General features: G+C 39.4%; 2 protein-coding genes across 2 annotated transcripts; both read right to left on the reverse strand.

Moving 5' to 3' along the window:
• Positions 1–381: 381 nt before the first annotated feature.
• Positions 382–10,119, reverse strand: KRT26 (keratin 26). The gene is made up of 7 exons (XM_021929169.2): positions 6,551–10,119; positions 5,976–6,058; positions 5,072–5,228; positions 4,573–4,941; positions 3,695–3,912; positions 2,426–2,493; positions 382–1,514 (listed from the first exon to the last, which is right to left on the reverse strand). The coding sequence occupies exons 1-7, from the start codon at positions 6,989–6,991 to the stop codon at positions 1,363–1,365; spliced, it is 1,488 nt and encodes a 495-aa protein (XP_021784861.2). The 5' UTR covers positions 6,992–10,119; the 3' UTR covers positions 382–1,362.
• A 1,584-nt stretch (positions 10,120–11,703) lies between these two features.
• Positions 11,704–17,044, reverse strand: KRT27 (keratin 27). Its single transcript, XM_003912983.5, has 8 exons — positions 16,571–17,044; positions 15,762–15,844; positions 15,214–15,370; positions 14,615–14,776; positions 14,406–14,531; positions 12,416–12,633; positions 12,148–12,197; positions 11,704–12,034 (listed from the first exon to the last, which is right to left on the reverse strand). The coding sequence occupies exons 1-8, from the start codon at positions 17,012–17,014 to the stop codon at positions 11,895–11,897; spliced, it is 1,380 nt and encodes a 459-aa protein (XP_003913032.1). The 5' UTR covers positions 17,015–17,044; the 3' UTR covers positions 11,704–11,894.
• Between the last annotated feature and the right edge of the window lie 7,607 nt (positions 17,045–24,651).

The raw sequence follows: 24,651 nt of genomic DNA on the forward strand, positions 1-24,651 counted from the left end.
GCCCTGGAGAAATTCCTTAATCTCTGAGACTCTGCTTTCCTCATATATAATATAAAGATGATAAAACACCTACCTCATAAGCATTTATGAAAATTAAATTGGTTAATGCATGTAAAGTGAGTTAAAACACACTCAGTAAATTTAAGATATTGTCACTATAGTTCTGCAATTGAAAGTGCTTCTAAACAGACTTAATCTAACTCTATAACATTGAAATATGGCCTTTGTCATCATGGTTGGCACCATTCATCACAAGAAGACCCTGACAAAGGTAACTTTCAGCTGTATCTACCTCTCCAGAAAGCATCATTAGGCTAAGGTCAACTACCTTATGTGGAAGCAGGAAATAATGGTGACCAAGCTTATATTTGAGACTTGTAGAATACAACCTCACAGGGTTTAGCACACTGAAATGGTGCAGTTCAGTCTTCATGGGTCATTTTGAATCCCACATTGTCTATATGCCAGTTGATTAAAACCCTTCAATGATGCTCTGCCATGCAAGTTGGAAATCTAGGTGGTTATAGAGGTCACTGCCTCATTCCACCCCAGCTGAAAAAAACCTCTTTAGCCTAGAACTTTGCTGCTTTCCAATCCCAGTGGCACTTTCCAAAATAATTTAGTAAGGATGTCAGGCAGAATTTTGTGTGCAGGAGAATATGAGCAAGATTTAGAACCACCCCAGGCTTGAGTTCTAAATTTGCTTAGTCATCACCATGGTAGGGGCAGAGAGATGTATGTGCTGGAAAATGGAAAAATAGCTTTCCAGGTTCAGATTTTACAACAAACATTTGCTGATCACCCAGGCGAGGTATTGCAAGGGTAAACAAGTCCTAGTGATCAGTGGGTATTATCTCCTTATTTTATGTCCATAGACGTTCAAACACAAAAAGATCAAGTTATTCACATCGTTAACCAGGGACAGATTTGGGACCAGATATTAGTGCTAGTGCTCTTGACACCTTATTCTGTTATTAATTGAGGTAACTGTGACTATGAAATGAAACACATTATTTTATTAGCAGGTCCTTAGTATTGTCACATTGGGATCAACTTTAGAAATTAATAAGAACCAGATATTTAAAAATAACTTGCAACAGAAGAATTTTTAATGAAATGTCAAAAAAGACCCCCAAAATAAAACAAAAATTAGGGACAGAGCAGGATTTTTCTTCTCTGGAAAAGGATTACATGCATAGAACGTGAGAAAAGGAAGAGAAGGAGAACAAATTCTAGCCCTTTTATCTTTAAGAACAGAAATGAATAATTTCCTTAGGTTATTTAATCAGTAGGGCTTTTGCAAAGGCAGGCTGGCTGGCTTTCTTTCTTTCTTTCTTTCTTTCTTTCAATAAGTTTTCCTCCTTATGGTGCTTTAGAAGGTACTCGTTGCTCTACTGTAATGTTGCTTATTTTAGAGGACTTTTCTTCAACTGAGTGGACTCTCAGTGAAAGGACACTGCCTATTTGATCCAGTTCCTCAACCACTGTTTTGACAATAGTTTCTTTTGCTGAGTCTGAAATAAAACAAATAAAACGTTAGTGGTCATTTTTTAACAGGTTGAAAAATATTTAGCCATAACAGGTATGCTTTTGGTTTGTTTGTTTGTTTTTTGAGGAGTCTCACTCTGTCACCCAGGCTGGAGTGCAGTGACATGATCTTGGCTCACTGCAGCCTCTCCCTCCCAGGTTCAAGCGATTCTTCTGCCTCAGCCTCCCAAGTGGCTGGGATTACAGGTGCCTGCCACCACGCCTGGCTAAGTTTTGTATTTTTAGTAGAGATGCAGTTTCACCCTGTTGACCAGGCTGGTCTCAAACTCCTGACCTCAAGTGATCCACCTGCCTTGGCTTCCCAAAATGCTGGGATTACAGGCATGAGCCACCGCACCTTTTAAAAAATGTTTGCTTTTTTAAAATGTTTTTTGCAAGTCTGCAGTAAATTGATATATAATACTGTGTTTGAAGTCAGTGTTTAGCAAGAACCTGGACTATCTCTCTTATATTTGTTTTTAGAGCAATGGCTGTTTGAAAACATAAATTAAACATGGATTAAAACAATCTAAGTATCAGGCAGTAAAGGCTGGCTGCAAGTAATGTCTTCTTTTAAATACCAGCTTGCCCTATTTTTGTGGTTTAAGATAAAGTAGCTCTTTTATCAAAGTATTGAAACTATGAAAGATAATACATTCCAGGTAAGAAATATGTTGTGGGATTAATTCCTCACTCAGTAATTTCATAATTTGACCACATCTGTTGTTCTACAGCAATATAAAATACAAATGTTAAGAACTATAATAATGACCCCTCATGCCTTTATTCACCACAAGTAAACTTAAAAACAAATTTTATTTAGTTAACAAATAAATAACTTAGTTAACACAATTGATGGAGTTTAAGGAGTTACACTAGGTAAAAAAAACATCTATACCTTTGCCTTGATTTCCAGAATTCACAGGCCTGCATCCTTTTGATTTGTAACATGTGGATTTGCTTTTTCTGTGAAGAGAAGAGTAAATTATTGCATTTTTTTCTTTCCTTAGTGAGCTTATAAATACCTCTAAATTGGAAATAAGCATTTTGGAATTCTAGTTTCAACAAGATTCAAATTCCTCATATACTTAAGGGACACTAGTAAGCTTTTCATGACTTCAACATAGTGAAAGAAGAGATGAAATGGATGTTTATGAATAGAAATTTTCTCATGACCAGATATTACCTCTTTCATCTAGCAATATTTCTCACTCTGACTTTTCAATCAGCTGGCCAATGAATGTGTTTGGAGTGCCTACCGTGAAGAAAGTGTTGCTGGGCTAGGTGCTGCAGAAAATATAGGACCAAGACACAGTTTTTACGGTTGGAAAAAATTATACACATGCTAAAAATTACCTATAACTTGAAAAGTGCTGTAAATTAAGTGAAAAGTGAGTGGTATAATGAGTGCTTTGTTCTGAGGAGGGAGCAATCACTGTTGGGTTCCTGTGAGAATAGGCTGCAGAAGGCTGATGGGCCTTGTAGTGTGCAAGACCTTACCTCCTCACTATGCGGCCATGGGCAAGCATTTAGTAATAGGCAGTGATTACCAGATACCTTTTCTGTGTATGCTACGTAGGGAGACATTATAGTTAAGACTTGTTACAAGTATGGTTTTGGCGTTATCACAATTTCACCAACGAGGAAACTGCATTTGAAAGGTTAAACAATGCGCTTGTAATTCACCCAGTATTTGATTCACAGCTAGGGCTGCAATTCCAGGGCTGTTGCTATTGACTAAGAAACTATGGTGCTTCTCCAATTAATTCTTCCTATATCTTCATCGCTCACCTTTAATACAAGGTACATGTGGGGTAACTAGTGAAGTGATAAGAAAAGAGAGTGAGTTATTTATAAGAAATGTGCTTACACACTAAATCACAGAAAGCACGTTTCCCCTTGAATTGGAGTACGGGAATTGTTAAATATTCTATACTTAAATGACCTTTATATTATTATACATACAAATATTTTTACATACTTAGAAATTTGATTTTCAAATTTCTGCATGTTTTAATTTCACTTGGCTGCAATAATATACATTCCTGAGGATAAATATATGTGATCTCTAGAGTAGGAAATTCTAGGATGCAATATTGGCATACCTATACTGTGAGAAAACCTAGTTGATGGGAGACTTTTTTTTTTCCTGCAAGTTAATATTTACCTTTCTTCTCCATCTAGTAAGTTGCAGTAAATTTCAATTTCTTTTTCTAAAAAGATTTTTACATCAAGAAGCTGTTCATACTCCAGCTTCTGGCCTTCTGTTTCTGTTCGAATCTGTTGCAGTTGTTCCTCGATCACCCCGATCTGATTCTGAATTTGCTGGAGTTGATTGCAGTAATTTTCTTCAGTCTCAGCCAAGGAGCATTCATAGGAATGTTTCTGAAAGACAAACAAAGCAAAGCTTCATTGTGTAAAAGAGAAATGGCATGGACATTTTACATTATTTTATTTACTTTTTTGAGATGGTATCTTGCTCTGTCACCCAGGCTGAGTGCAGTGGCACGATCTTGGCTCACTGCAACCTCTCTTCTTAGGTTCAAGTGATTCTCCTGCCTCAGCCTCCTGAGTATGTGGGATTACAGGTGCCTACCACCACACCCAGCTAATTTTTATATTTTTAGTAGAGATGGGGTTTCACCATGTTGGCCAGGCTGGTCTTGAACTCCTGACCTCAAGTGAGCCACCTGCCTTGGCCTCCCAAAGTGCTGGGATTACAGGCATGAGCCACTGTGCTTGACCAGCATGATCATATTTTAAATATTCTCAAGGTAGAAATAATTATTTGTATAAGGTCTGAATATTTTTAATTGAAAATCAACATTTGCAAGATTTAAAAAAAAATTCCTCTATTGTAAAAAGGCATTTTTTCAAGTTTTGGAATTGGTGAATTTAGGGACAGAATTCTTGATATTTAATATATTTTATACTTTTAGTCATATGTAAATGGTTATACGTACTTGGTGTTATATACATTTTTATATCTGTATTGACTTATACATATTCACACATAGATTCAATTCAATGGTGATTCCTACATACCACAGCCATGAGGGACTGAAGTTCTATTTCCAGGGTTTGCAGGTTGCGTTTCACTTCGGTCAGCTCATTTCTGGCTGCTGTGGCTGCTCCCTCATCATTGGAAATCTGTTGTTGCAGTGTTGCACTCTGAAGTGTAGTTGTCGAAAGGGTTAGTGACCGGCCTGATTGTCTCCTGAGCAAGCCCTTTGTAATTTGCCATAGACCTACCCTCTCGTTGAACCAGGCTTCAGCATCTTTGCAGTTCTGCTCAGCCAAGGCCTCATACTCAGCCCTCATGTTGTTTAACAGGAGAGTTAGGTCCACTCCTGGGGTTGCATTCATCTCCACGTTCACATTCCCCCCAGCTGTACACTGCAAGACTTCCATCTCCTAGAAAACGGATTGGTATTCACCCTCAGTGGAGGATTTTGATTGATGTTCATGCCCTGCTATGAAATGAACAGTGGACTTGAAGAAGGAAATTGGACACTATATGAAGCCACTCTGCAGGCTTCCTTACCTCCTCGTGATTTTTTTTGAGGTAGGTCAATTCCTCACTGAGGGTCTCACACTGTATCTCCAGGTCGGTTGTACAGAGGGTCAGCTCATCCAACACTCTGCGAAGACCATTGGTGTCAGCCTCAACACTGTGGTGCAGAGCCAGCTCATTTTCATACCTGAAAGATTAGTAAGGCACCTGGGAGTTGTCATCATAGGCAGGTGCAAAGCACAACTTTTTAAGGCATTTCATATGCTGAAAGACATGATGTTCTCTACATGCTTCTGAAGCTTCTTGCAATGGCAAACTGCTAAAATGGTTTGAGATACCTAACAATTCATGAATTGTATTTTGGGGATGTTATTTCTTCAGAGTTGATTTTTGTCATCCAATGCGCTTAACAATTAAATACAATATTGCTAGATTTTAGATTTTAAAAAATGTAATAGCTCTTTTTTTTGTTGTTGTTTGCTTTTGAGATAGTCTGACTCTGTCACCCAGGCTGAAGTGCAGTGGCCCCATCTCAGCTCACTCAACCTCCGCCTTCCAGGTTCAAGTGGATTCTCATGTCTCAGCCTCCCGAGTAGCTGGGAATACAGGAGTGCGCCACCATGCCTGACTATGTTTTTGTGTGTATACTTTTAGTAGAGACGGGGTCTTCCCCTGTTGGCCAGGCTGGTCTTGAACTCCTGACCTCAAGTGATCCGCCTGTCTTGGCCTCCCAAGGTGCTGGGGTTACAGGCATGAGCTACTGTGTCCAACCATGATAGCTCTTTTTATAAGGGTGTATTTAATTCAATTTCTTTATTTATCTAGTCTGACTTTAGAAAAACATTTTGGTTTTCAAAGCAAAATATATATTCCTTAATCCAACTGTAATATTTTAACTTTTATTCATATAATTAATTAGTTTGTTTTCACCTACTTCAGCCTGAAGTCATCTGCGGTCAGTCTGGCATTGTCATTTTGTAGAACAATGCTGGCGTTGCAGGTGGTTGCAGAAATAATCTAAATAGGGAAGATTATGAAAAATGTTGATTACCAAAAGTCAAAGGAGGCTCCAGATTTCAGTGTGATTTTATATCTTCTTAATCTGTCAAACATCTGTTTTAGTATCTTTTTTCTATGTTAAAGAAATCTGGATTTTCTTCAGATAATAAGCATCCAGAGCTTAAGTGCCACATAGATACTTTTATTACTTTTGATAAAAGTTTGTATGATGAAACTTAAGTGCCACATAGGTACTTTTATTACTTTTGATAAAAATGGTATGAGCTAAATATAAGAAAAACAAAGTGAATATATCTGTTTTGAAATGATTTCTTTTTCATTATTTAATTCTACAAGATTTTATTGCCAGGTACTGCACTTAGCACTGGAAATACCGAGTGAACAAATCCTACATCACATAAATTTGTTAAACACATTTTATATTTTCTCTTCTTTAAATTATCCAGACACAAAGTCTGTAGTAAAAGTATGCAAATCCCTATTTCTTACCTGCCTTTTAAGATCTTCAATGACTGAGAAGTATCTGCTATAGTCATGATTGTGTCCCCGGAAAGAGCCAGGCTCACATTTCTCATACCAGCCCTTGATCTTCTGCTCCAGGTCTGCGTTGGCCTCCTCCAGAGCACGCACATGGTCCAGGTAGGATGCCAGGCGGTCATTGAGATTCTGCATGGTCACCTTTTCATTCCCAGAGAGGAGGCTGTGCTCATTGCCAAGAAAACCAGTACAGGCACCACTTCCCAACCCTCCACCACTACTGCAGAAGCTTCCTCCAGAAGAGATGCCCCCAAGAGTACAAGAAAAGCTGCTTCCTGCTCCCGACCCAACACACACATTCCCAGCCACAAAGCCTGTTCCTCCACCGGACAGCCTACCAGATCCAGTTCGCGAGCAGATCCGCCTGGATCCACCAGAAAGTCGAAAAGACATGGCGGCAGCACAGACGGGCAACCCCTTGCCAAAGAGAGGAGCAAAGCCAGAGTTCACCTTCCACACACGTTAGCTCCCTTGGCCTTTTATAGGATTCACTGGGTCATTTCAGTCTTGACTATGCCAGTCTGTAATAAAATTTACTTGCATCCTAATTGTTGTTTTTCACAATTGGGTGATTTTTAACAGCGTCCAGTCTGTAGGTGGAAAGGTGCCCCAAGGATATTTTTTATATATAAAAATGGTGCCAGGTGAAGTAAAACTAAATCATAGCCTCAAAGGCCAAAATTAAATATGACTAAATATGCATCTTTTTGACCACTGGAATATTAATAGAATCTAGAGTCTCCCCGTCACATATAACAAAGAATTAATAATTCCAATGAGAAATGTCTCCTACTTTTGTCCTGTTAATGCTCATAGAGTATTTCTAGTATTCCCACTTCGTTGAGTGCCTCCTTTCTTCCTTTCTTTGTTTCTTTTATTTTTCTTTTTTCCTTTTTTTAAGAGATGTGGTCTCGCTATGTTTCCCAGGCTGGTCTTGAACTCCTGGCCTCCAGTGATCCTCAGCCTCGGATCCTCAGCCTCACCCAGCTCAGCCTCCTGTAGCCAGCATTACAGGTGTAAGCCACTGCACTGGGTGTCTGGGTGTGTGTTTTCCTTCTTCTTGACACCAGAGAATCTCAGCATCTATTGATCTTTTGGTAGTGGGAGATTTTAAAAGAAATCTACCATTTCTTGAATTGAGAACTGAAGTAACAGAAATCCTGCAGTCTTGCTTATTATTAATTTCAATATAATTCATGAATATGTCATCGTGGTGGAGAATTATTTTGATTGAGATTTCTTGGTTCAGTCCAGGCAGGAGTAGGATATCAATTCAACTAAGAGTCTCCAAATTGTTCACTTCCCTACCCCTAAATAGTGTTTACTGTCTTTTAGTTTAAATGTATGTATTTAAGACATTAGGAATTATTTTGAGAAGTGAGCATCATATTGATTAGCAAGGAGTAAAATATATAAGGAGGGAGGTATTTTCATAATTACCTAGAAAACCAGTACTTATGGTACCCTAGAGAGAAGATAAGTTATCACAGGGAAGTACTCTTTATTCTCTTGCCTTGATGCCCTGGAAAGTTATCCAGGCTTGGATCATTTCCCTACTGGGCAAATGAAAATAATAGCATCGAACAGTCTCAAATGAATGTTGAGCAGTTCCAATCATGAATGACTATAAGACAGTTCGAGAGGCACAAACATTTTTAAATGTTAATTGTTTAAATTATTATAATAAAGTAGACATGTCAGACAGGGTAAAGTCTCTATCACCTATAACGATACAAATTGATTGGTTAACTAATTATGGGTTTAGTTTTGAAACAGTAATTTTTTTCCGAATGATATTTTTCAATGTTGTAGATACTGAATACTTTGGAAAACATCCAACATTATTGTCACTAAAACGTATGTAACATTTAGTGGACTGCATGGATTTTCTAAATCAAAAATATTTAAAAATAAATAGTAAATACAAAGCTATAACTGGACCATCAGCTTAGGTTTAAAACAGTGCATGATAACCTAGATACAGTTCCTATTTAGAGACTTTTTACTGGTTTTGTTGTGACCTGGTCAAATTTTTAATCTTTTGCTCATTTTTCCCAGGAATAAAACGAGAAAAACAGAGAACATTGTCAGTTTAATGGTTTATAAAGCTTGAGTTTCTTAGATGAGTTATTATGAGATTTCAAAGTAGTATTAACATAATCTATTTATCTCTAGATACTTTACAAATACAAATTATCTTTTGTGAAATAAGTTAAACACATATTATTAGGACCATTTTGGAGATGAGTTGTCTCTGAAGCTAAGTGGCCACAAAGCATTTCCGTATCAAAGCAGGACTGGAATGTATGATGCTTAACTCCTTCTTGAAACGTTGTCGCCTATTTACTCATGTGAGTAGGTCTCTTAAATTATTTTAATCATAGATTTTCCTCTAAACTAATACTTATTTTTAAAATGTAGGTATGCTCTAGTTCTTTCTGGAAGTGGAGAATAGATTTAACAAATTCTCTGGACCACTTCAGTCTATACATTTTTTCCCCGAGATGGATTATTTTATTCATGGCAAAAAAGTGGTATTTGGATGTATATAATTGATCATTTCTTAATAATCTACTAGGTAGTAGAACATTACATGATGTGCATACGTATTTTAGGTATTCAAAATGAATCGAATTAAGCTTTATGCAGTGTTGCTGTCTCCTTATTTCAGGATAAAGTTTTTCATTACATTATCTTATTCTGATGATCGTATGCTAATTTTCCCCCAATAGATTTATTGTTTAAAGTACGCTGTTGTTTAAAATTCACATTCCATATTTCTGTTAGATAACCCTTTTTCTTGAACTTGAATGAGGTTTGTTTTGTCACTAGATTCCTAGTTTTTGGTTTTGTTTTGTTTTGTTTTTGGTTTTGTTTTCTGAGAATCAGATTCTGGTATACTAAGTCCTTCCACAAAATGGCTTCCCTCGTTTGGTTTGGAAAGAAGGAGATACTGATGTCTCTGCTAATGTCAGACCGACTGGAGTGAGCATGCACGTAGTTTCTTTATCCCTTCTCTTGCTAGAAGGAAAGTGGAGTCATAAGGTTCTCACTAGCATGGTATTATGTCGTGGTGAGCACCAGACTCTGAGCCATTCTGTGTGGTTTACACATTTCAGCACTTCCTGTTATTAGCTGTGTGATCTTAGGCAAATTACTCATCCAGTCTCTGCCTCAGTTTCCTTATCTGTAAAACGAGGACGATAACAGTACCTACCTCATAGGGTTGTCGTGAGGAATAAATGATGCTTTGAACAGAGTCTAGCACCTAGTAAGTGCTGGTTATCAATCATTATTGACTCTTTCCTGGAAGTCATATTTAAAGGTCTTGAATATCGGCCTGGTTTTAGCAGAAAGAATTTATTCCCTGAATTATGGTGAGTTGGTGGTCAGGCGTCTCAAATACTGTGAAATCTGAGCTAAGTATTCGGTGGCTGACGCCTGTAATCCCAGCACTTTGGGAGGCCGAGGCAGGCAGATCACGAGGTCAGGGGATCGAGACCATCCTGGCTAACACGGTGCAACCCCGTCTCTACTGAAAATACAAAAAAATTAGCTGGGCCTCGTGGTGGATGCCTGTAATCCCAGCTACTCGGGAAGCTGAGGCAGCAGAATGGCGTGAACCGGAAGGCGGAGCTTGCAGTGAGCCAAGATGGTGCCACTGCACTCCAGCCTGGACAACAGAGTGAGACTAACTCAAAAAAAAAAAAAATTAATTAATTAAAGACTTTTTAGTATTACGGTTTACTCTTAAGTGTTGTACATTCTACGGGTTTGGAAAATGTATAATGACATGTATCCATTCTTATGGTATTATCCAGAGTATTTTCACAGCCTTAAAAATCCTCTGTGTTCTGCCTCTGCATCCCTCTCCTTCCATTTCTGGCAGCCACTGATCTTTTTACTATCTCCATAGTTTCGCCTTGTACAGAATGTCATATAGTTGGGGTCATACAGTATGCAGCCTTTTCAGAGTGGCTTCTCTCACTTAGTAATATACGTTTAAGTTTCCTCTGTGTCTTTTCATGGCTTGATAGCGCATCGCTTTTTAGCACTGAATAACATTCTATTGTCTAGTTGTACCACAGTATATTTATCCATTCGCCTACTCAAGGACATCTTAGTTGCTTCCAAGTTTTGCCTTTATGAATAAAGCGGCTCTAAACATCTGTGCACAGGTTTTTGTGTGAATGTAAGTTTTCAACTCTTATGTGGTAGGATGTTTCCTTTTCCTAATTTTGATATGAGTGTATATGATGCGAGGACTGGTTAATTAAAAAGTTAAGTGAGAGGGTATCTGCCTTACATTCACCTAGGTATTACTACATGCATGTGGGAAAGAGAGGAGGAAAGACGGCCCGAAAGTGACTGTGTTTCAGCTGGACTGAACCAGTTCTACAGAGTTCAGTAACAGGATACTGGTTCCAGAGAAAAACGGGCTGTTTTTGTTATGGGGTTGGTGAGGGGGAGCCAAATCTCTCACCCACAAATAAACCTCTGGAGGGTTTTCTGCTGAGTTTAACCTCCTCCCACTCCCAGCCTTGAAATAGGTTCATTAATGGTAGGTGCTGAAATTATTGCACTAAAACTTACATTTGACTTGAGAGCCACATGGCTCTGCAGTCTTGGATGGCAAAAATGAAGTAGAGAACTTGTGAATTCCTACCCTTATGGTGGAGTGATCAAGATTATGAATTAGACACCCGCTGGAATTCTCCTCTTACCCTTATCCTCACGGCTCTCTTTTTCCCCTTCTACCTTCAAATATCACCACTTATAGCCTTTCCTTTATGTTTAAGGTTGTTTCTGATTCTTCGGTTTCTTATTTCTATGTCTATGAGCATATTGACCTCAGGGACTGGATCTTATTAACTGTTTTATCCTCGTTATCTGGCATATAGTGTGTGCTCAGTAAGTACTTTTCGTACTGAGACAAGGGAGACAAAATTTTACAGAGAAGTGAAAAAGACTCCAACTAGTTTTCATGTTAAACTTACTTCCAACTTGTGAAGACCATTGAATTAAACAGAAGAAATTAAAGACAAAATTCAGCACCCATTGGAAGGTATATCTAAAATGCAAAGATTGGCCAGAACCAGGGAAGATGACTTGCAACAGGAAGAACTTTTATTGAAACACCACCATAGAGAAAAAGCCAAAGAAATGGTACTATTCTAAAAATAACTTGTCTTAATTCATTGGAAGAAAAGCAGAAAAATAAGGGGACCCTTATTTAGGAAATGAGTTTCATTTTGGTATTTTAATTTGGGGGCCATTGTTTCTCAGAGGCGGGAGTTCAGGAAGGCACCCTCTGTTCATTCTTGTTGTTGACTTTGGTGGCTTTCTCTTCCACGGTGTGAACTCTGGATGAGAGAACTTTGCCACGAGGATCTATTTCTTCAACAACTGTTTTGACAATGGTGGTTTTAGATGAATCTAAAATGCCACATATAAACTGTTAGAATTTATCAAATTCATAAATAGGAAATAACTCATCATTTGAAACACATACAAAGGAACACTGAATACCTAACACAGCTTTTGTTTACCTTTTGTCTGATTTCCTGGGCCTCCATAGCCTTTTGATTTAGAACAGGAGCTGTAAAAGTATAGAGCACTTATATTAATCATTTCATTCTGTTTTACTGAGGAAACTGAAAAATAATGATTTAAGGTGGGAATTCACTGCATTCTGAAATAACACTAAAAGAGTGTTATCTCCATGTGATCTAGATCATTAGATATTTTGTAATTGATTTCAAATAATTTTTAGTAACCTTAGAAATGAATTGTTATCTCAATGACAGCAATACTGACCCATCTTCTCCATCTATCAGGCGGCAGTAGGTCTCAATTTCTTTTTCCAGGTGGACCTTGACGTCGAGGAGCTGCTCATACTCCAGCTTCTGGCCCTCAGTCTCGGTTCTGACCTGGTGCAGCTGCTCCTCCAGGGCCCCGATCTGAGCCTGGATCTGCGCCAGCTGCGCACAGTAGTTGCTCTCGGTCTCCGTCAAGGAGCCCTCCAGGGAGTGTTTCTGTAGTTTGGTAAGACATGGTTTAATAGAAAAGGTCACAGTGTTTTAGAATAAGTCAAAGCATTTAAGAGATAATTAAGATAATTATCCTTACATCACGCAAATAATTACATTTACCCAAAAGATTCTATTTGTTCAATATTAATTATTGCCTTTATTAAATGTCATATTACTTTTTGATTTGAGAATGACACAGCTGGTGCTGAATGTCCCTCAGATGCCCAGGTGTGCTAAAAAAAGATGAAATTTTCTCTTCATAGGGCACAGACAAAAAGATCCCTCCCCTGCACCAATGTAGCCTGTGCTTGTAGAGTTTGGCACAATTTGCCACTTTCCACACAACTGGAAGTCCGCCTACACTTTGCTACTCATTTCTAGCCATGTGACAGTCTTGGCTCATGAGGACTGTAGCTTTCTATTAAAAAGTCATCCTGCAGTGAACTGCATAAATGTTCCATGAGTAGAATAAACCACAGAAAAGAATTACCTTCTTAGGCTTTAAATAGAGTAGTTCAGTTCATTGGCTTGTGAATCTGAATGGGTTTATAGAGATACTCAGAGGGAACACTCACTGCAATTTTACATGGAATGAAGATGAGCGTGTCTTATCCTTTCACCTGCAAGTATTTTTTATATAAAGCCTTGATTTTATGTACATTCATAGCTTCATCTGTGGATAAACTCTGGTGGTTTACTAGCCATAGTGGGAAAAGTATCGACTTGGGAGTTAGAAAATTAGGAGAGAACTTCTGGATGCCTTCGTTACCCAACTGTGGGACTGTGGGAATTGCTTAACTTCGTCGAATCTCAGAGTCCTCTTTTGGAAATAATGACATGAGTTATAACGTCTGCCCTGCCCTGTGCCCCGGGGTTGTTGTGGACTCACATGTGGGTGGAAGTGCTGGGCAAACGCTTAATGAAAGCAGTTATGATTATCATTACACATGTTTAGTTTTATAGTCAATCTTCATGCCTCTACTTTGCCTCTGTTTATGCCACTTAAAAGGAACTTGTAAGTGCTCTTGATTGAGTGGTCAGAAGGAATGCTAGATGAAGTTGGGAGTGGCGCAAATGTATTTTTACTCTCTTTAAGCAGTAGGATTTTTTCTTCTTTTTCTTTTTAAATGGACACATAAGAATTGTACATATTTATGGGGTTCCATAATTATATTTCAAAACACACATTGTGTAGTGATAGAATCAGGGCAATTAGCATATCCAAGGTCCCAAACATTTATTTTTTTGTGTGTGTTGGGAACATTCAAAATCCTCTCTTTGAACTATTTGAAATTATAGAATAAGTTATTCTTAATTATAGTCATCCTCAGTACTATAGAACACTTGAACTGATTCTTCCTATTCTGCTGTAATTTTGTATCCTTTAACCAACCTCTTCCTATCCCCCCATCCCCTTCCCAGGCTCCAGTAAGGATTATCCCACTCTCTAATTCTATGAGATCAACCTTTTTGGCTTCCACATATGAGAGTTTTTTGATATTTTGACTTAGGATAGAAGATTCAAAGTCAAAACTATTTTCTTTTTCCAGTATCTTGATTGTATTTGCTAATTTCTAGTATTTCATAATTATTAGCATCCAGCTATACTTTGTAGGCAAAGAGGATTGTCATGTGCAAAATGCAAATGTGTCTTATGTCAAGCACTGTAATTAATGGCTAAAAACTAAAATATGTAATTATGTTGGAAGAAAATTACCTTCGATTATTTTTTTCTCAATTTCTAAAGCAAATGTGTTTTGTAACTTTTCGCTTACCGTTGCTAAGAGGGACTGAAGTTCAATCTCAAGGGTTTGAAGAGTGCGTTTCATTTCGGTAAGCTCATTCCGGGCTGAGGTGGTGGCGCCAGCGTCGTCAGAGATCTGCTGCTGCAGCGAGGCGCTCTGGAACGGCAGGGGCCGCGTTAGGGTGCTGCTGGCTGCTTCTGCGCCCGGCGCCCACGGAGCGCACCCAAGCATGGTTTTACCTTCTCGTTGAACCAGGCCTCCGCGTCCCTGCGGTTCTGCTCGGCAAGGGCTTCGTACTCAGCTCGCATGTTGTTCAGCAGAACCGTGAGGTCTACCCCAGGGGCCGCGTTCATCTCCACGTTCACGTTGCCTCCAGCCGCGCACTGCAGAGCTTTCATTTCCTGAAAGATATTTGTTTAACGGAATTAGGATCTGAATATTTTATTTATTTTATTTTTTGAGTTAGGGTCTCGCTCTGATGCCTAGGCTGGAATGCAGTGGTGCGATTATGGCTCACTGCAGCCTCGAACTCCTGGCCTCAAGCGATCCTCCAGTTTGGGTCTCCTACAGTGTTGGGATTATAGGCGTGAGCCACCGCGTCCGGCCTGAATATTTTTAAAGGAGCCAGATGGACAAGATCTATAAGGTTAGAAACTTTTTGGGAGGTTTGTTTCTTTTGAGAGGATGAACAGAAGCATCTTAAACAATCTAAGCCTTATGGAGAAACTGACAGGTTCCTTCTTGAACGTTAATTTAATATATTCTATTTATCATCTGAAATTAATTTTAAAATTTGGGAGGGAGGAGATTGTGAGAGCCAGCCGGGTGGAGCTTCTACCTCCTCATGATTCTTCTTGAGGTAAGCAAGCTCCTCACTGAGAGTTTCCAGCTGGATCTCCAGGTCCGTTCTGCACAAGGTCAGCTCATCCAGGACTCTGCGCAAACCGTTGATATCCGCCTCAACGCTCTGGTGAAGTGCCAGCTCATTTTCAAACCTCAGAAAAGTATTTGAAAGTTTCATGATTAGTCGTTAGACATGGCACATCACAACTCAGACTAAGCTTTGAGCTAAAACTACTAAGATAATACTTAAAACTTCAGTGAGGTCACCTATCACGCCACAAATACATTTCATTGAAGCAAGAGAATGGGAAGAGCCAAAATTCTTTCTCATATGACTTTGACATTCATTTTTGTTAGTCCTCAAATTTCCCAGGTAAAATATGTTGCTCAGCTAGTTACTCATTCTAATATGCATTTTGTTTAAAACAAATACACGAATAAACAAGAACAAAGACTTGAGCCAACCTCAAATAACTTAGAAGAATAAAGGAGAAAAAATGCTCAGACAACTTTTTTTTCCTATTTATCTTCAGCTCTACTTACTTTAGTCTGAAGTCATCAGCTGTTAGTCTTGCATTATCATTTTGCAGGACAACATGGGCATTACTGGTAGTTGCAGAAATTATCTGACAAAAGAAAAGTTAGTTAAGATTGAGGAAATATTTAAGACGCATTTCAAAGTTCCTTGAAATGAAATTACCTATGAAATTATAGTGATATTTTTGGCATCTGTCTCTAATAATCAGATGATTCTTTTGAAGATGGGTAGTTTAAGTATGGTCTCTCTCACTCTCTTTTTTTCTTGAGACCGAGTCTTGCTTTATTGCCCAGGCTGGACTGCAGTGGCATGATCTCGGCTCACTGCAACCTCCACCTCCCGGATTCAAGTGATTCTCCTGCCTCAGCCTCCCAGATAGCTGGGATTACAGGCACGTGCCACCACACTGGGCTAATTTTTGTCGTTTTAGTAGAAACAGGGTTTCACCATGTTGGCCAGGCATGACCACTGTGCCTGACCAGGTGTGGTCTCTTTTATTCCCCACCCCAAGCATTAAAAAAAGCTCTTTCTGTGGGAAAGCCTATAAATATATAGCTGGAGACACTGGGCAGCTTTTGATATTTTAATATTACCAAAAGCATACACACTACACACATACCTAATACCACATGATGGATGTGCCATGTTCAAATATTAGAATTTACTAGAAATTATTTTTAGTATTGAAAATGAAGTCCTAAAATTTAGAAGCTGAGGGCAAAGCCCCGTTATTGTGATAGCTTATACGTTTGTGCATCTGTGAGTGGCTGAACACTCTCCGGAGTGCTAACACTCACGCCATGGCGTTTCTTACCTGGTTCTTAAGTTCGTCAATAATTGGGAAGTATCTGCTGTAATCATGATCAAGACCACGGCAAGAACCCGGTCCAAATTTCTCATACCACCCCTTGATCTTCTGCTCCAAGTCGGCGTTGGCCTCCTCTAAGGCTCGAACATTCTCCAGGTAGGAGGCCAAGCGGTCGTTGAGGTTCTGCATGGTCACCTTCTCATTGCCAGAGAGGAGGCCATGCTCATTCGCTGTGAAGGCAGCACAGGAAGCACTTCCCCCGCCCAGACCTCCGCCATAGCCTCCTGCAGATGAGCTGCCCCCAAAAGCACAAGAGAAGCCACTTCCAATGCCTGGCACACTGCATGTGTTTCCGGCCCCAAAGCCTGCTCCTCCACTAGAGAGCCTCACAGAGCCAGCGCCCCCGCAAGAGCCAAGTCTCCTCGAGGTAGAAGAAAAGCGCACAGACATGGTGTCCAGGCTGGAGCGTTTGTTTCTGCGGTGTTGCTCTGATGGTGAATGTGCTACTCAAACAGCTTGGTTTGCCTTTATATACACATTATTAGGGTGTTTCTTGATGAGCTTTGCTCATAGCCAAGTGGTGTTTGCCAGCTCATTGTGAATTATCCATAATGGGGTGATTTTTTTAATGAATGGCTTTACCGTACTGTGTCCATTTCTGTAGGTGGATAGTTATCGTGGAGTTATTTGTTATCTCTGGAGTTGGACAGGGTGGAGTATTATCAGGATTATTATAGTGATGCATTTCAAATGTAGTATGAGTAACCCTTCCTGTCTTCTGGGCTTCAGGAATGTATAATACCTATAAGAATAAAAAAGTACGATAGACAGATTTCTCTTTCCCTTACCCAAATCAGCATTGTGTTTTCTTCAGCAATGAAGTATCATAGTCATAGTTTTCTATCAGATATGTTGAAAATAATTTCAAGACCGTGTGCCCATAGTACCAGAAGAAGGAGGGGAGGTCCTAAAGGAAAACAGAGGCATTAAAGGGAATCTTCTTTGGAGACCGAAAGTGTTCCTTTGATCCTTATCCTTCCTGAATTACCATTTCATCTGTACTGGTTTTCTGTCTAAGTTCCATTGCTAACCAGGTTAGGTAAAGGAATTGGTCACCTCCTCGGGCCTCAGTTTCCACATCTGTAAAGTGAAGAGTCTAGACTGTGGCCTCTGTGTTCCCTTTCTATCTCTAGATCGCTCATATTTCTGCATTCCTTCTGTTGGCTGTCCGTTTCCATAGCACTTTTCTGCATTGCTTCTTGTACTTTTCACCTCTTACTTATTTCTGAATTGTGGTCCCACCATTTTACTGAAATTAACCTCTCAAACGTCACTGCACATCTCTAATCATCATTTATTTTCTTTATTCTCCTATACTCTCTTGGTTACATTCAGTACTGACAACCTCAGTCTGATGAGTCTGATCGAGTTTCAGACAGCTGCTTTCTGAGAATTTTTCTACATCTCATGTTGTTCCCCTTTTCTCTTCCACTTATGGCTCCTGCGCCCTGCCTTTGTCATTTCTTATAGTTTTGTGCTTGGTATTTACGACTCTCTCTCCTTTTTTTTTTTTTTTTTTTTTTTTTCTAGACAGGGTCTCGCTTTGTCCCCCAGGCCGGAGTGCAGTGACATGATCAGAGCTCACTGCAGCCTCAACCTCCCAGGCTCAAGTGATCCTCCCACCTCAGCCTACCAAATATCTGGGACTACAGGCACATGCCACCATGCCTGGCTGATCTGTGTATTTTTTTGTAGAGATGGGGTTTGCCGTGTTGTCTAGGCTGGTCTTGAGTGCCTGGGCTTGACAGATGCTCCCACCTTGGCCTCCCAAAGTGCTGGGATTATAGGCAGGAGCCACCTCACTGTCTTAATGTAGATTTTCCCTCACTGACTTGTCCGTTCTGTTTTACTGCTTCCCTCTTTCCCATCTCTTTCCCTTTGTTCATGTTTTTCTTCCCACCTGGTTTTCTTCTTCAGACTAAAAATTATAACAAATCATTTGAGATCTTGCATTTGCCAAGAATGATTGACATCACTTTCAATTACCTAGATTGAAAATCAAGTTGGCAAAAATTGAAATTTTCATGACTTAATAAATGAGCTTGCAGAAGAAAAGCCAAAAAGATTTGTCAATCAATTTAATACATTAGTAAAGTATTATGGTTTATTGTTTTACATAAAACTAGGACACCAAAACATTATTTCTTTGCTGTTTATAGTTTATGCAGTTATAAATGTGTCCTCATTACCTCATTACATGTTATAAATAATAAGACATTTTTAAAAGAAAAAGATTTATATTTTAGTATTTCTTTTTTTTTTTTTTTTGAGATGGAGTCTCGCTCTGTCACCCAGGCTGGAGTGGGCTAATTTTTGTATTTTTAGTAGAGATGGGTTTTCGTCATGTTGGCCAGGCTGGTCTCGAACTCCTGACCTCAGAACACCCACTTGGTCTCCCAAAGTGTTGGGATTATAGGCTTGAGCCACCATGCTGGGCCTGTTTTAATATTTCTAACTGAACCTTTTTCCTGACTTTTCAAGAGGAGACCTCACATTTTCATTTTGCACGGGGCCTTGAAATTATGTAGCCAGCCCAAATTGTTGGGTCTCTCTGAGGAAGCTGAAGAATCTTAGAGAAAATACCTCCAGATAGAAATGTTTGAGTGTTCTCCCCAAAAGGGAGCTCACCATACAACCACTTTGGAAGGACACTTCACGCAAAAGTTCCGAGTGTTTAAGGTCTTACTCAAAATGAACATATTTTAAAATATCACCATGCGTTAAAGAACACTTCAGCAAGAAAGAGACTCAAACAAACAGAAAATAGTACTCAGGGGAAACAGATAATGAAGAACATTGAAGAAAACTTTAAAAAAGAAACTACCTATAATTATTACTTTCAGAAGTAACAAAAATACTGTATATTTCAAACATGGATAGAACATCATTATAATTGAACAGGAAGCACATAAAAGACCTCTTAGAATTAAAAACCAACTCCCAAAATAAAACTTCAATAGATGAATTGGAAAATAAATTTTTAAAAAACTCCCCAAAATTAGAACAAAAAGATAAAAAGATAAATATGTGAGCCTTGAAAGACCCAATCTCTCTCTCTCTTTCTCTTTTTTTTGTTTTGTTTTGGGACTAAGTCTTGCTCTGTCACTCAGGCTCGAGTGCAGTGGTACAATCTCAGCTCACTGCAAACTCTGCCTCCCGAGTTCAAGCAATTCTCCTACCTTAGCCTCCCAAGTAGCTGGGATTACAGGCACGTGCCACCACGCCTGGCTAATTTTTGTATTTTTAGTAGAGATGGGGTTTCACCATGTTGGTCAGGCTGGTCTTGAATGCCTGACCTCAAGTGATCCGCCCACCTCAGCCTCCCAAAGTGCTGGGATTACAGGTGTGAGCCACCGTGCCCGGTGTAAAGAGCCAGTCTCTTAAGATGAGTCCTGAGCAGCTAACTGGGCCTAAATTCAAATTAAAACCAAGCAACCTCCTGTTTATGCCACCTGAACCAAATAATAGACTGTAACCTACATGGATCAATCAGAAGTCTGCATGCCCTGACTAATAAGAGCTAAGTAAGCAAACATCGACCAATCAGAACTAAGTAAATTTCAATCCTGCATTTTGCATAAGCCGACCTAAGTGGGAACCTGGGTGGGAACTTTCTCTAAAAGACAAATTCCCTCCCTTTGTTCTCTGGAACACACTTTCATTTTACACCAAAGGCTGTGTCTCACCAGCTTACTAGCTGTTTGCTGGAATGAAGTCTCTGTCCTTGAATTTTCTGCTCAGAGAACTTTTGTTCACAGATAAAAGAAGAGATTAGAAAATGAGAGACTTGGTCAAAGAAGAACAACGTCAAATAAGTCTTCTGGAAAGAGACCTACTTATTATTTTATAATCATATTTTCTGAAATACTACTCAGAACTAAACAACTGAGCTTCTAAATTCGAAGAGACCACCAAGAAACATGAATGATAAATGAAAAACAACCACAGTGAGGCGCATCCACAGGATCTTTCAGAGAACCATGGCTGGGAAACAAACACTTAAAATGTCAGGAGCAAAGCCAACACATATTCAATTTTAGGAAAGCCATCGTTCCATTGAAGAATGCTTTCAAAATACGAACCCAGCCCAGGTGCAGTAGCTCACACCTGTAATCCCAGCACTCTGGGAGGCCGAGGGGGCTGGATCACTTGAGATCAGGAGTTCAAAACCAGCCTGGCCAACATGGTGAAACCCCGTCTCCACTAAAAATACAAAAATTACCTGGGTGTGGTGGTGCATGCCCGTAATCTCAGTTATTTGGGAGGCTGAGGCAGGAGAATCCTTGAACCCAGGAGGCGAAGGTTGCAGTGAGCTGTGATCATACCACTGTACTCCAGCCTGGCTGACAGAGCGAGACTCTGTCTCTTAAACGGAAAAAAAAAAAAAAAAAAAAAGTGAACCCAAAATGATATCCAACCCTTTATTTCTAATCCTTTCCTAAGGTTTGTCACCTCGTTTCTAAGTTTTTTTTTTCTGATTGTGACTTATGTAGAGAAGCAAAATTCTCTACTTTCACAACCACAAGTGAGGGTGGAATAAAAAATCTTTTCAGACGTGAAAGGTCTCAAAAAAGTTATCTCCTTTGCACATTTTGTTGGGAACCCGCGAGGGAGAAAAACATGAAAAAGGAAAACTTAGGTTCCTGGAAATGGAGCTCCAATGAGCGCACTGAGTGAGTGTTCCCACATGACAGCTGGGTAGCAGGCTTAAAAAACAGATAGCCCATATTGCGTAGGAGGACAGGAGAGTCTGAAAGTGAGGTCTTCATGGGAATAGATGAAAATGATTGCTTGGTAGTTTTAATTGTGTAAGAAAGTGGCATGAGAGATAAAGATATGGAGAAAACAGGGTTAAACTAGTTAGAAAATTGTTCTAACTTTAACTCTAAACTAGGGATCCTCCATGAATTCAGAAGGGAATGGAACAGCCTACATCCTGTGAATTCTCAAAGCTGACCAGCCATGATTCCCTCCTGGGAGAGCAACCCACGACGAGGAGAAACTGCTGGGGGAAGAATCAAAATTATTCAGGAGAGGTTCATAGACAGGAAGGAAAGAGAAGGTCTAGATACAAGTAGGGGAGGGGAAAAAAGATAGGAAATTTCAGAAATCAAGCCAATGTATTTTTGAATCCTAGATAAAAGCAAGAGAAAAGGGAACTCTGTGAAGTTAGTAAAGCTATTTGGAATTATACTTTATTATTATTATTATTATTATTTGAGATGAAGTCTCACTCTATTGCCCAGGCTGGAATGCAGTGGCACAGTCTTGGCTCACTGCAACCTCGCCTCCTAGTTTCAAGTGATTCTCCTGCCTCAGTCTCCCGAGTAACTGCGATTACAGGTGTGCACCACCACGCCTGGCTATTTTTGTATTTTTAGTGGAGAGGGGATTTCACCATGTTGGCCAGGCTGGTCAACTCTTGACCTCAAATGATCCACCTGCTTCGGCTTCTGAAAGTGTTGGGATTACAGGTGTGAGCCACCATGCCCAGCCTAGAATGATACTTCAGTCTAGAAGTTAAGGAACACGAATTGGCAATAAAACCAAGCAAAAGAAAAGGATTGAAGTAAAATCCCAAGAAATGTGAATACAAGATAATAAGGGTGAGGAGTTGATAGTGTCCCCATAGAAAATGAAAGCATACCAGAAAGAAATGCCTACAAAACTGAGTAAGATACAACCCACCATTTCAAAGTGACTTAAAATTGCTAAAAATGACAAAAGAAAAAAAATCCCCATAAACCAGAATTAGAAAAAAACTTAGAAATGAGGTGACAAACCTTAGGAAATGATTAGAAATAAAAGGAAAAAAAACTAATTAAGGTACAATCACAGAAAATGAGAAATTTAGGGGAATCAGTCCCCAGAAGAAAGACATATTCTGGAAATAATCTTAAATAAAATATTAGCAAATATAATTCAATAATATATTAAATAGCGTAAAATATCTCAAGGAAGTTATTTACCAGAAATGAGAATGACTCAATATTATGTGGAGCAGATAAAAGTGTCCTGTGACAGAAACCATATGATCACCTTAAAAGTACTAGAAGAAAACGTGGGTCCCAGCAGTTGTAAAACTCAGAACCTAAGATGGAAATTTTTATAAATATGACAATGAATTATACATTCCTATATGATGACAAAAATCAAAAGAAAAATAGAAATGTCAAAACATTTGCTACAGTCAGTAACAAGTGGCAATTTATTTCCCTTGCAAAAAGCTCCCATAAATCTTGGGTTTTTGTTAAAAGAAGGAATAGCAGCATGTAGTTTTTGCTTTAACAACCACTCAAGTACAGTGGTTGCTTTCCTTTTCCTTCAGATGGAGACTGATTTTTGGGAAGTACTTTCAGTGTAGAAACTCACTTCAGCAAAAGCAAGGTGAAGCTTCAAGGACTGGAGAAGAATAGGTAACCATTAGCAGAATGCGTAAAGAACTCAGGAGCCCTAGAATTCTGCCCAGCAAAGGAAAACAGTGAACCAAAGACCATAGTCAATTTTTACATGCCCAGGAAGGAAGGACAGATTTAAGACCCAAAAGACTGAGGGCAGGATGTTTCCTTCCATCCTGTGGACTCAACAGAACTTAAAGGAAGCTTATCCAGAATTTAATTTTACTCCCATTCCTTTGCTGAATAGATGCACAGGGAATTCTGGTTTATTTTTTTCAACAAGAAGTAGTGAATTTATAGTTATCTTTTCAAGTCAACAGTCCCCTCACCACAAAGTGTAGTGTGCACTTTCTGTGCTGTAATGGGCCTTGCCTTGGAAAGCAGGCCACCATGAAGACAGTTAAAAAGAAAAATCAATGTGTCATGAGCATACCTGATAAGCAGATCTGGCATCATGGGCATAAAGCCTGTGCAGTTGCACAAGGTCTCATGTTCAGAAAGGCCCCACATTTGGATTAATGCTCTCCCATTACCATCTTGAAAATCTTAGTTTCAAGATGGTAGCAGAACTTTGTCTTTTTAGCCTGTCTCTTGTTAGTGAATTCTGATGGGACTATGGGGCATACAAGTGAGCAGAGAAGCACACCAAATATGTTTGCCTGCAGGTGCTCCTTACTGTCTCAGGGGCATATGCCCGTGTGCCCAACATTCTGGTGGATCCACAATGTGCAGGAGTCTAACAAAACCCAAAGCAACTACAAGGTAAGTATATTGTGTCTATGACTGAGTAATCCCAATTTCTATCGAACCCAAGAAACCAGGCTTTCCATTCAAACCAGAACTTGCTCTCTGAGTATAGAAAGAAGACACTGGTCTTCTAAAAAAATGTGAATGACCAAGGAACTCTATCATGTACTTTTTTTTTTTTGAAACAGCATCTTGCTGTGTCATCCAGTCTGAAGTGCAGTGGCGCCATCTTGGCTCACTGCAGCCGCCACCTCCTGGGTTCAAGTGATTCTCATGCCTCAGCCTCCTGAGTAGCTGGGATTACAGGCATGTGCCACCAAGCCCAGGTAATTTTTGTATTTTTAGTAGAAATGGGGTTTCTCCATGTTGACCTTGCTGGTCTCGAACTCCTGACCTCAGGTAATCCACCCGCCTTGGACTCCCAAAGTGCTGGGATTACAAGAGTGAGCCACCACACCTGGACTATCATATAGTTTTTTGTGCTGCTTTCCTGCTTGCCTGTGTTGCCGACTGCTTAAGTGGAAAATGATGATATAGAAAGGTCAAACAACCCATAGTTCCTTTTCCTTTTAGTCTTCTTACTCATTGGTAAACCAAAGGTAGAGAATGCTGGTAGAAGGTGGGTATATACAGAAGTGAAATAAAAACACTTTGAGTTTGTTTTGTGCAGTGTTTCCACTGTTTTGATAGGAACAATATACATATACATGTATGAGCTACAAATTATGAATTGTGTGATCTTGGGGATTCTGTATACAAGTTAAATGTTCTTATGCTTGGATTTCAATATAAAACGAATGGTAACATTTATGCCAATAACTTAAAATTTTAATTTTTCTTTATGATATGGTTTGGCTCTGTGCCCCCACCCAAATCTCACCT

This window comes from Papio anubis, chromosome 17 (genome assembly GCF_008728515.1).
Source record: "Papio anubis isolate 15944 chromosome 17, Panubis1.0, whole genome shotgun sequence".
NCBI classification, from domain to species: domain Eukaryota; kingdom Metazoa; phylum Chordata; class Mammalia; order Primates; family Cercopithecidae; genus Papio; species Papio anubis.

Bases quoted from the DNA above. Each gene is read 5' to 3' on its own strand.
- KRT26 (XM_021929169.2), bottom strand. From the start codon at position 6,991: ATGTCTTTTCGACTTTCTGGTGGATCCAGGCGGATCTGCTCGCGAACT. The intron at 6,059-6,550 runs GTAAGAAATAGG...TTCCCTATTTAG, and splicing joins TTGAAGATCTTAAAAGGCAG to ATTATTTCTGCAACCACCTG. The intron at 3,913-4,572 runs GTATGTAGGAAT...TTTGTCTTTCAG, and splicing joins TTCAGTCCCTCATGGCTGTG to AAACATTCCTATGAATGCTC.
- KRT27 (XM_003912983.5), bottom strand. From the start codon at position 17,014: ATGTCTGTGCGCTTTTCTTCTACCTCGAGGAGACTTGGCTCTTGCGGG. The intron at 15,845-16,570 runs GTAAGAAACGCC...TTCTTTTGTCAG, and splicing joins TTGACGAACTTAAGAACCAG to ATAATTTCTGCAACTACCAG. The intron at 14,532-14,614 runs GTAAAACCATGC...CTGCCGTTCCAG, and splicing joins AGGCCTGGTTCAACGAGAAG to AGCGCCTCGCTGCAGCAGCA.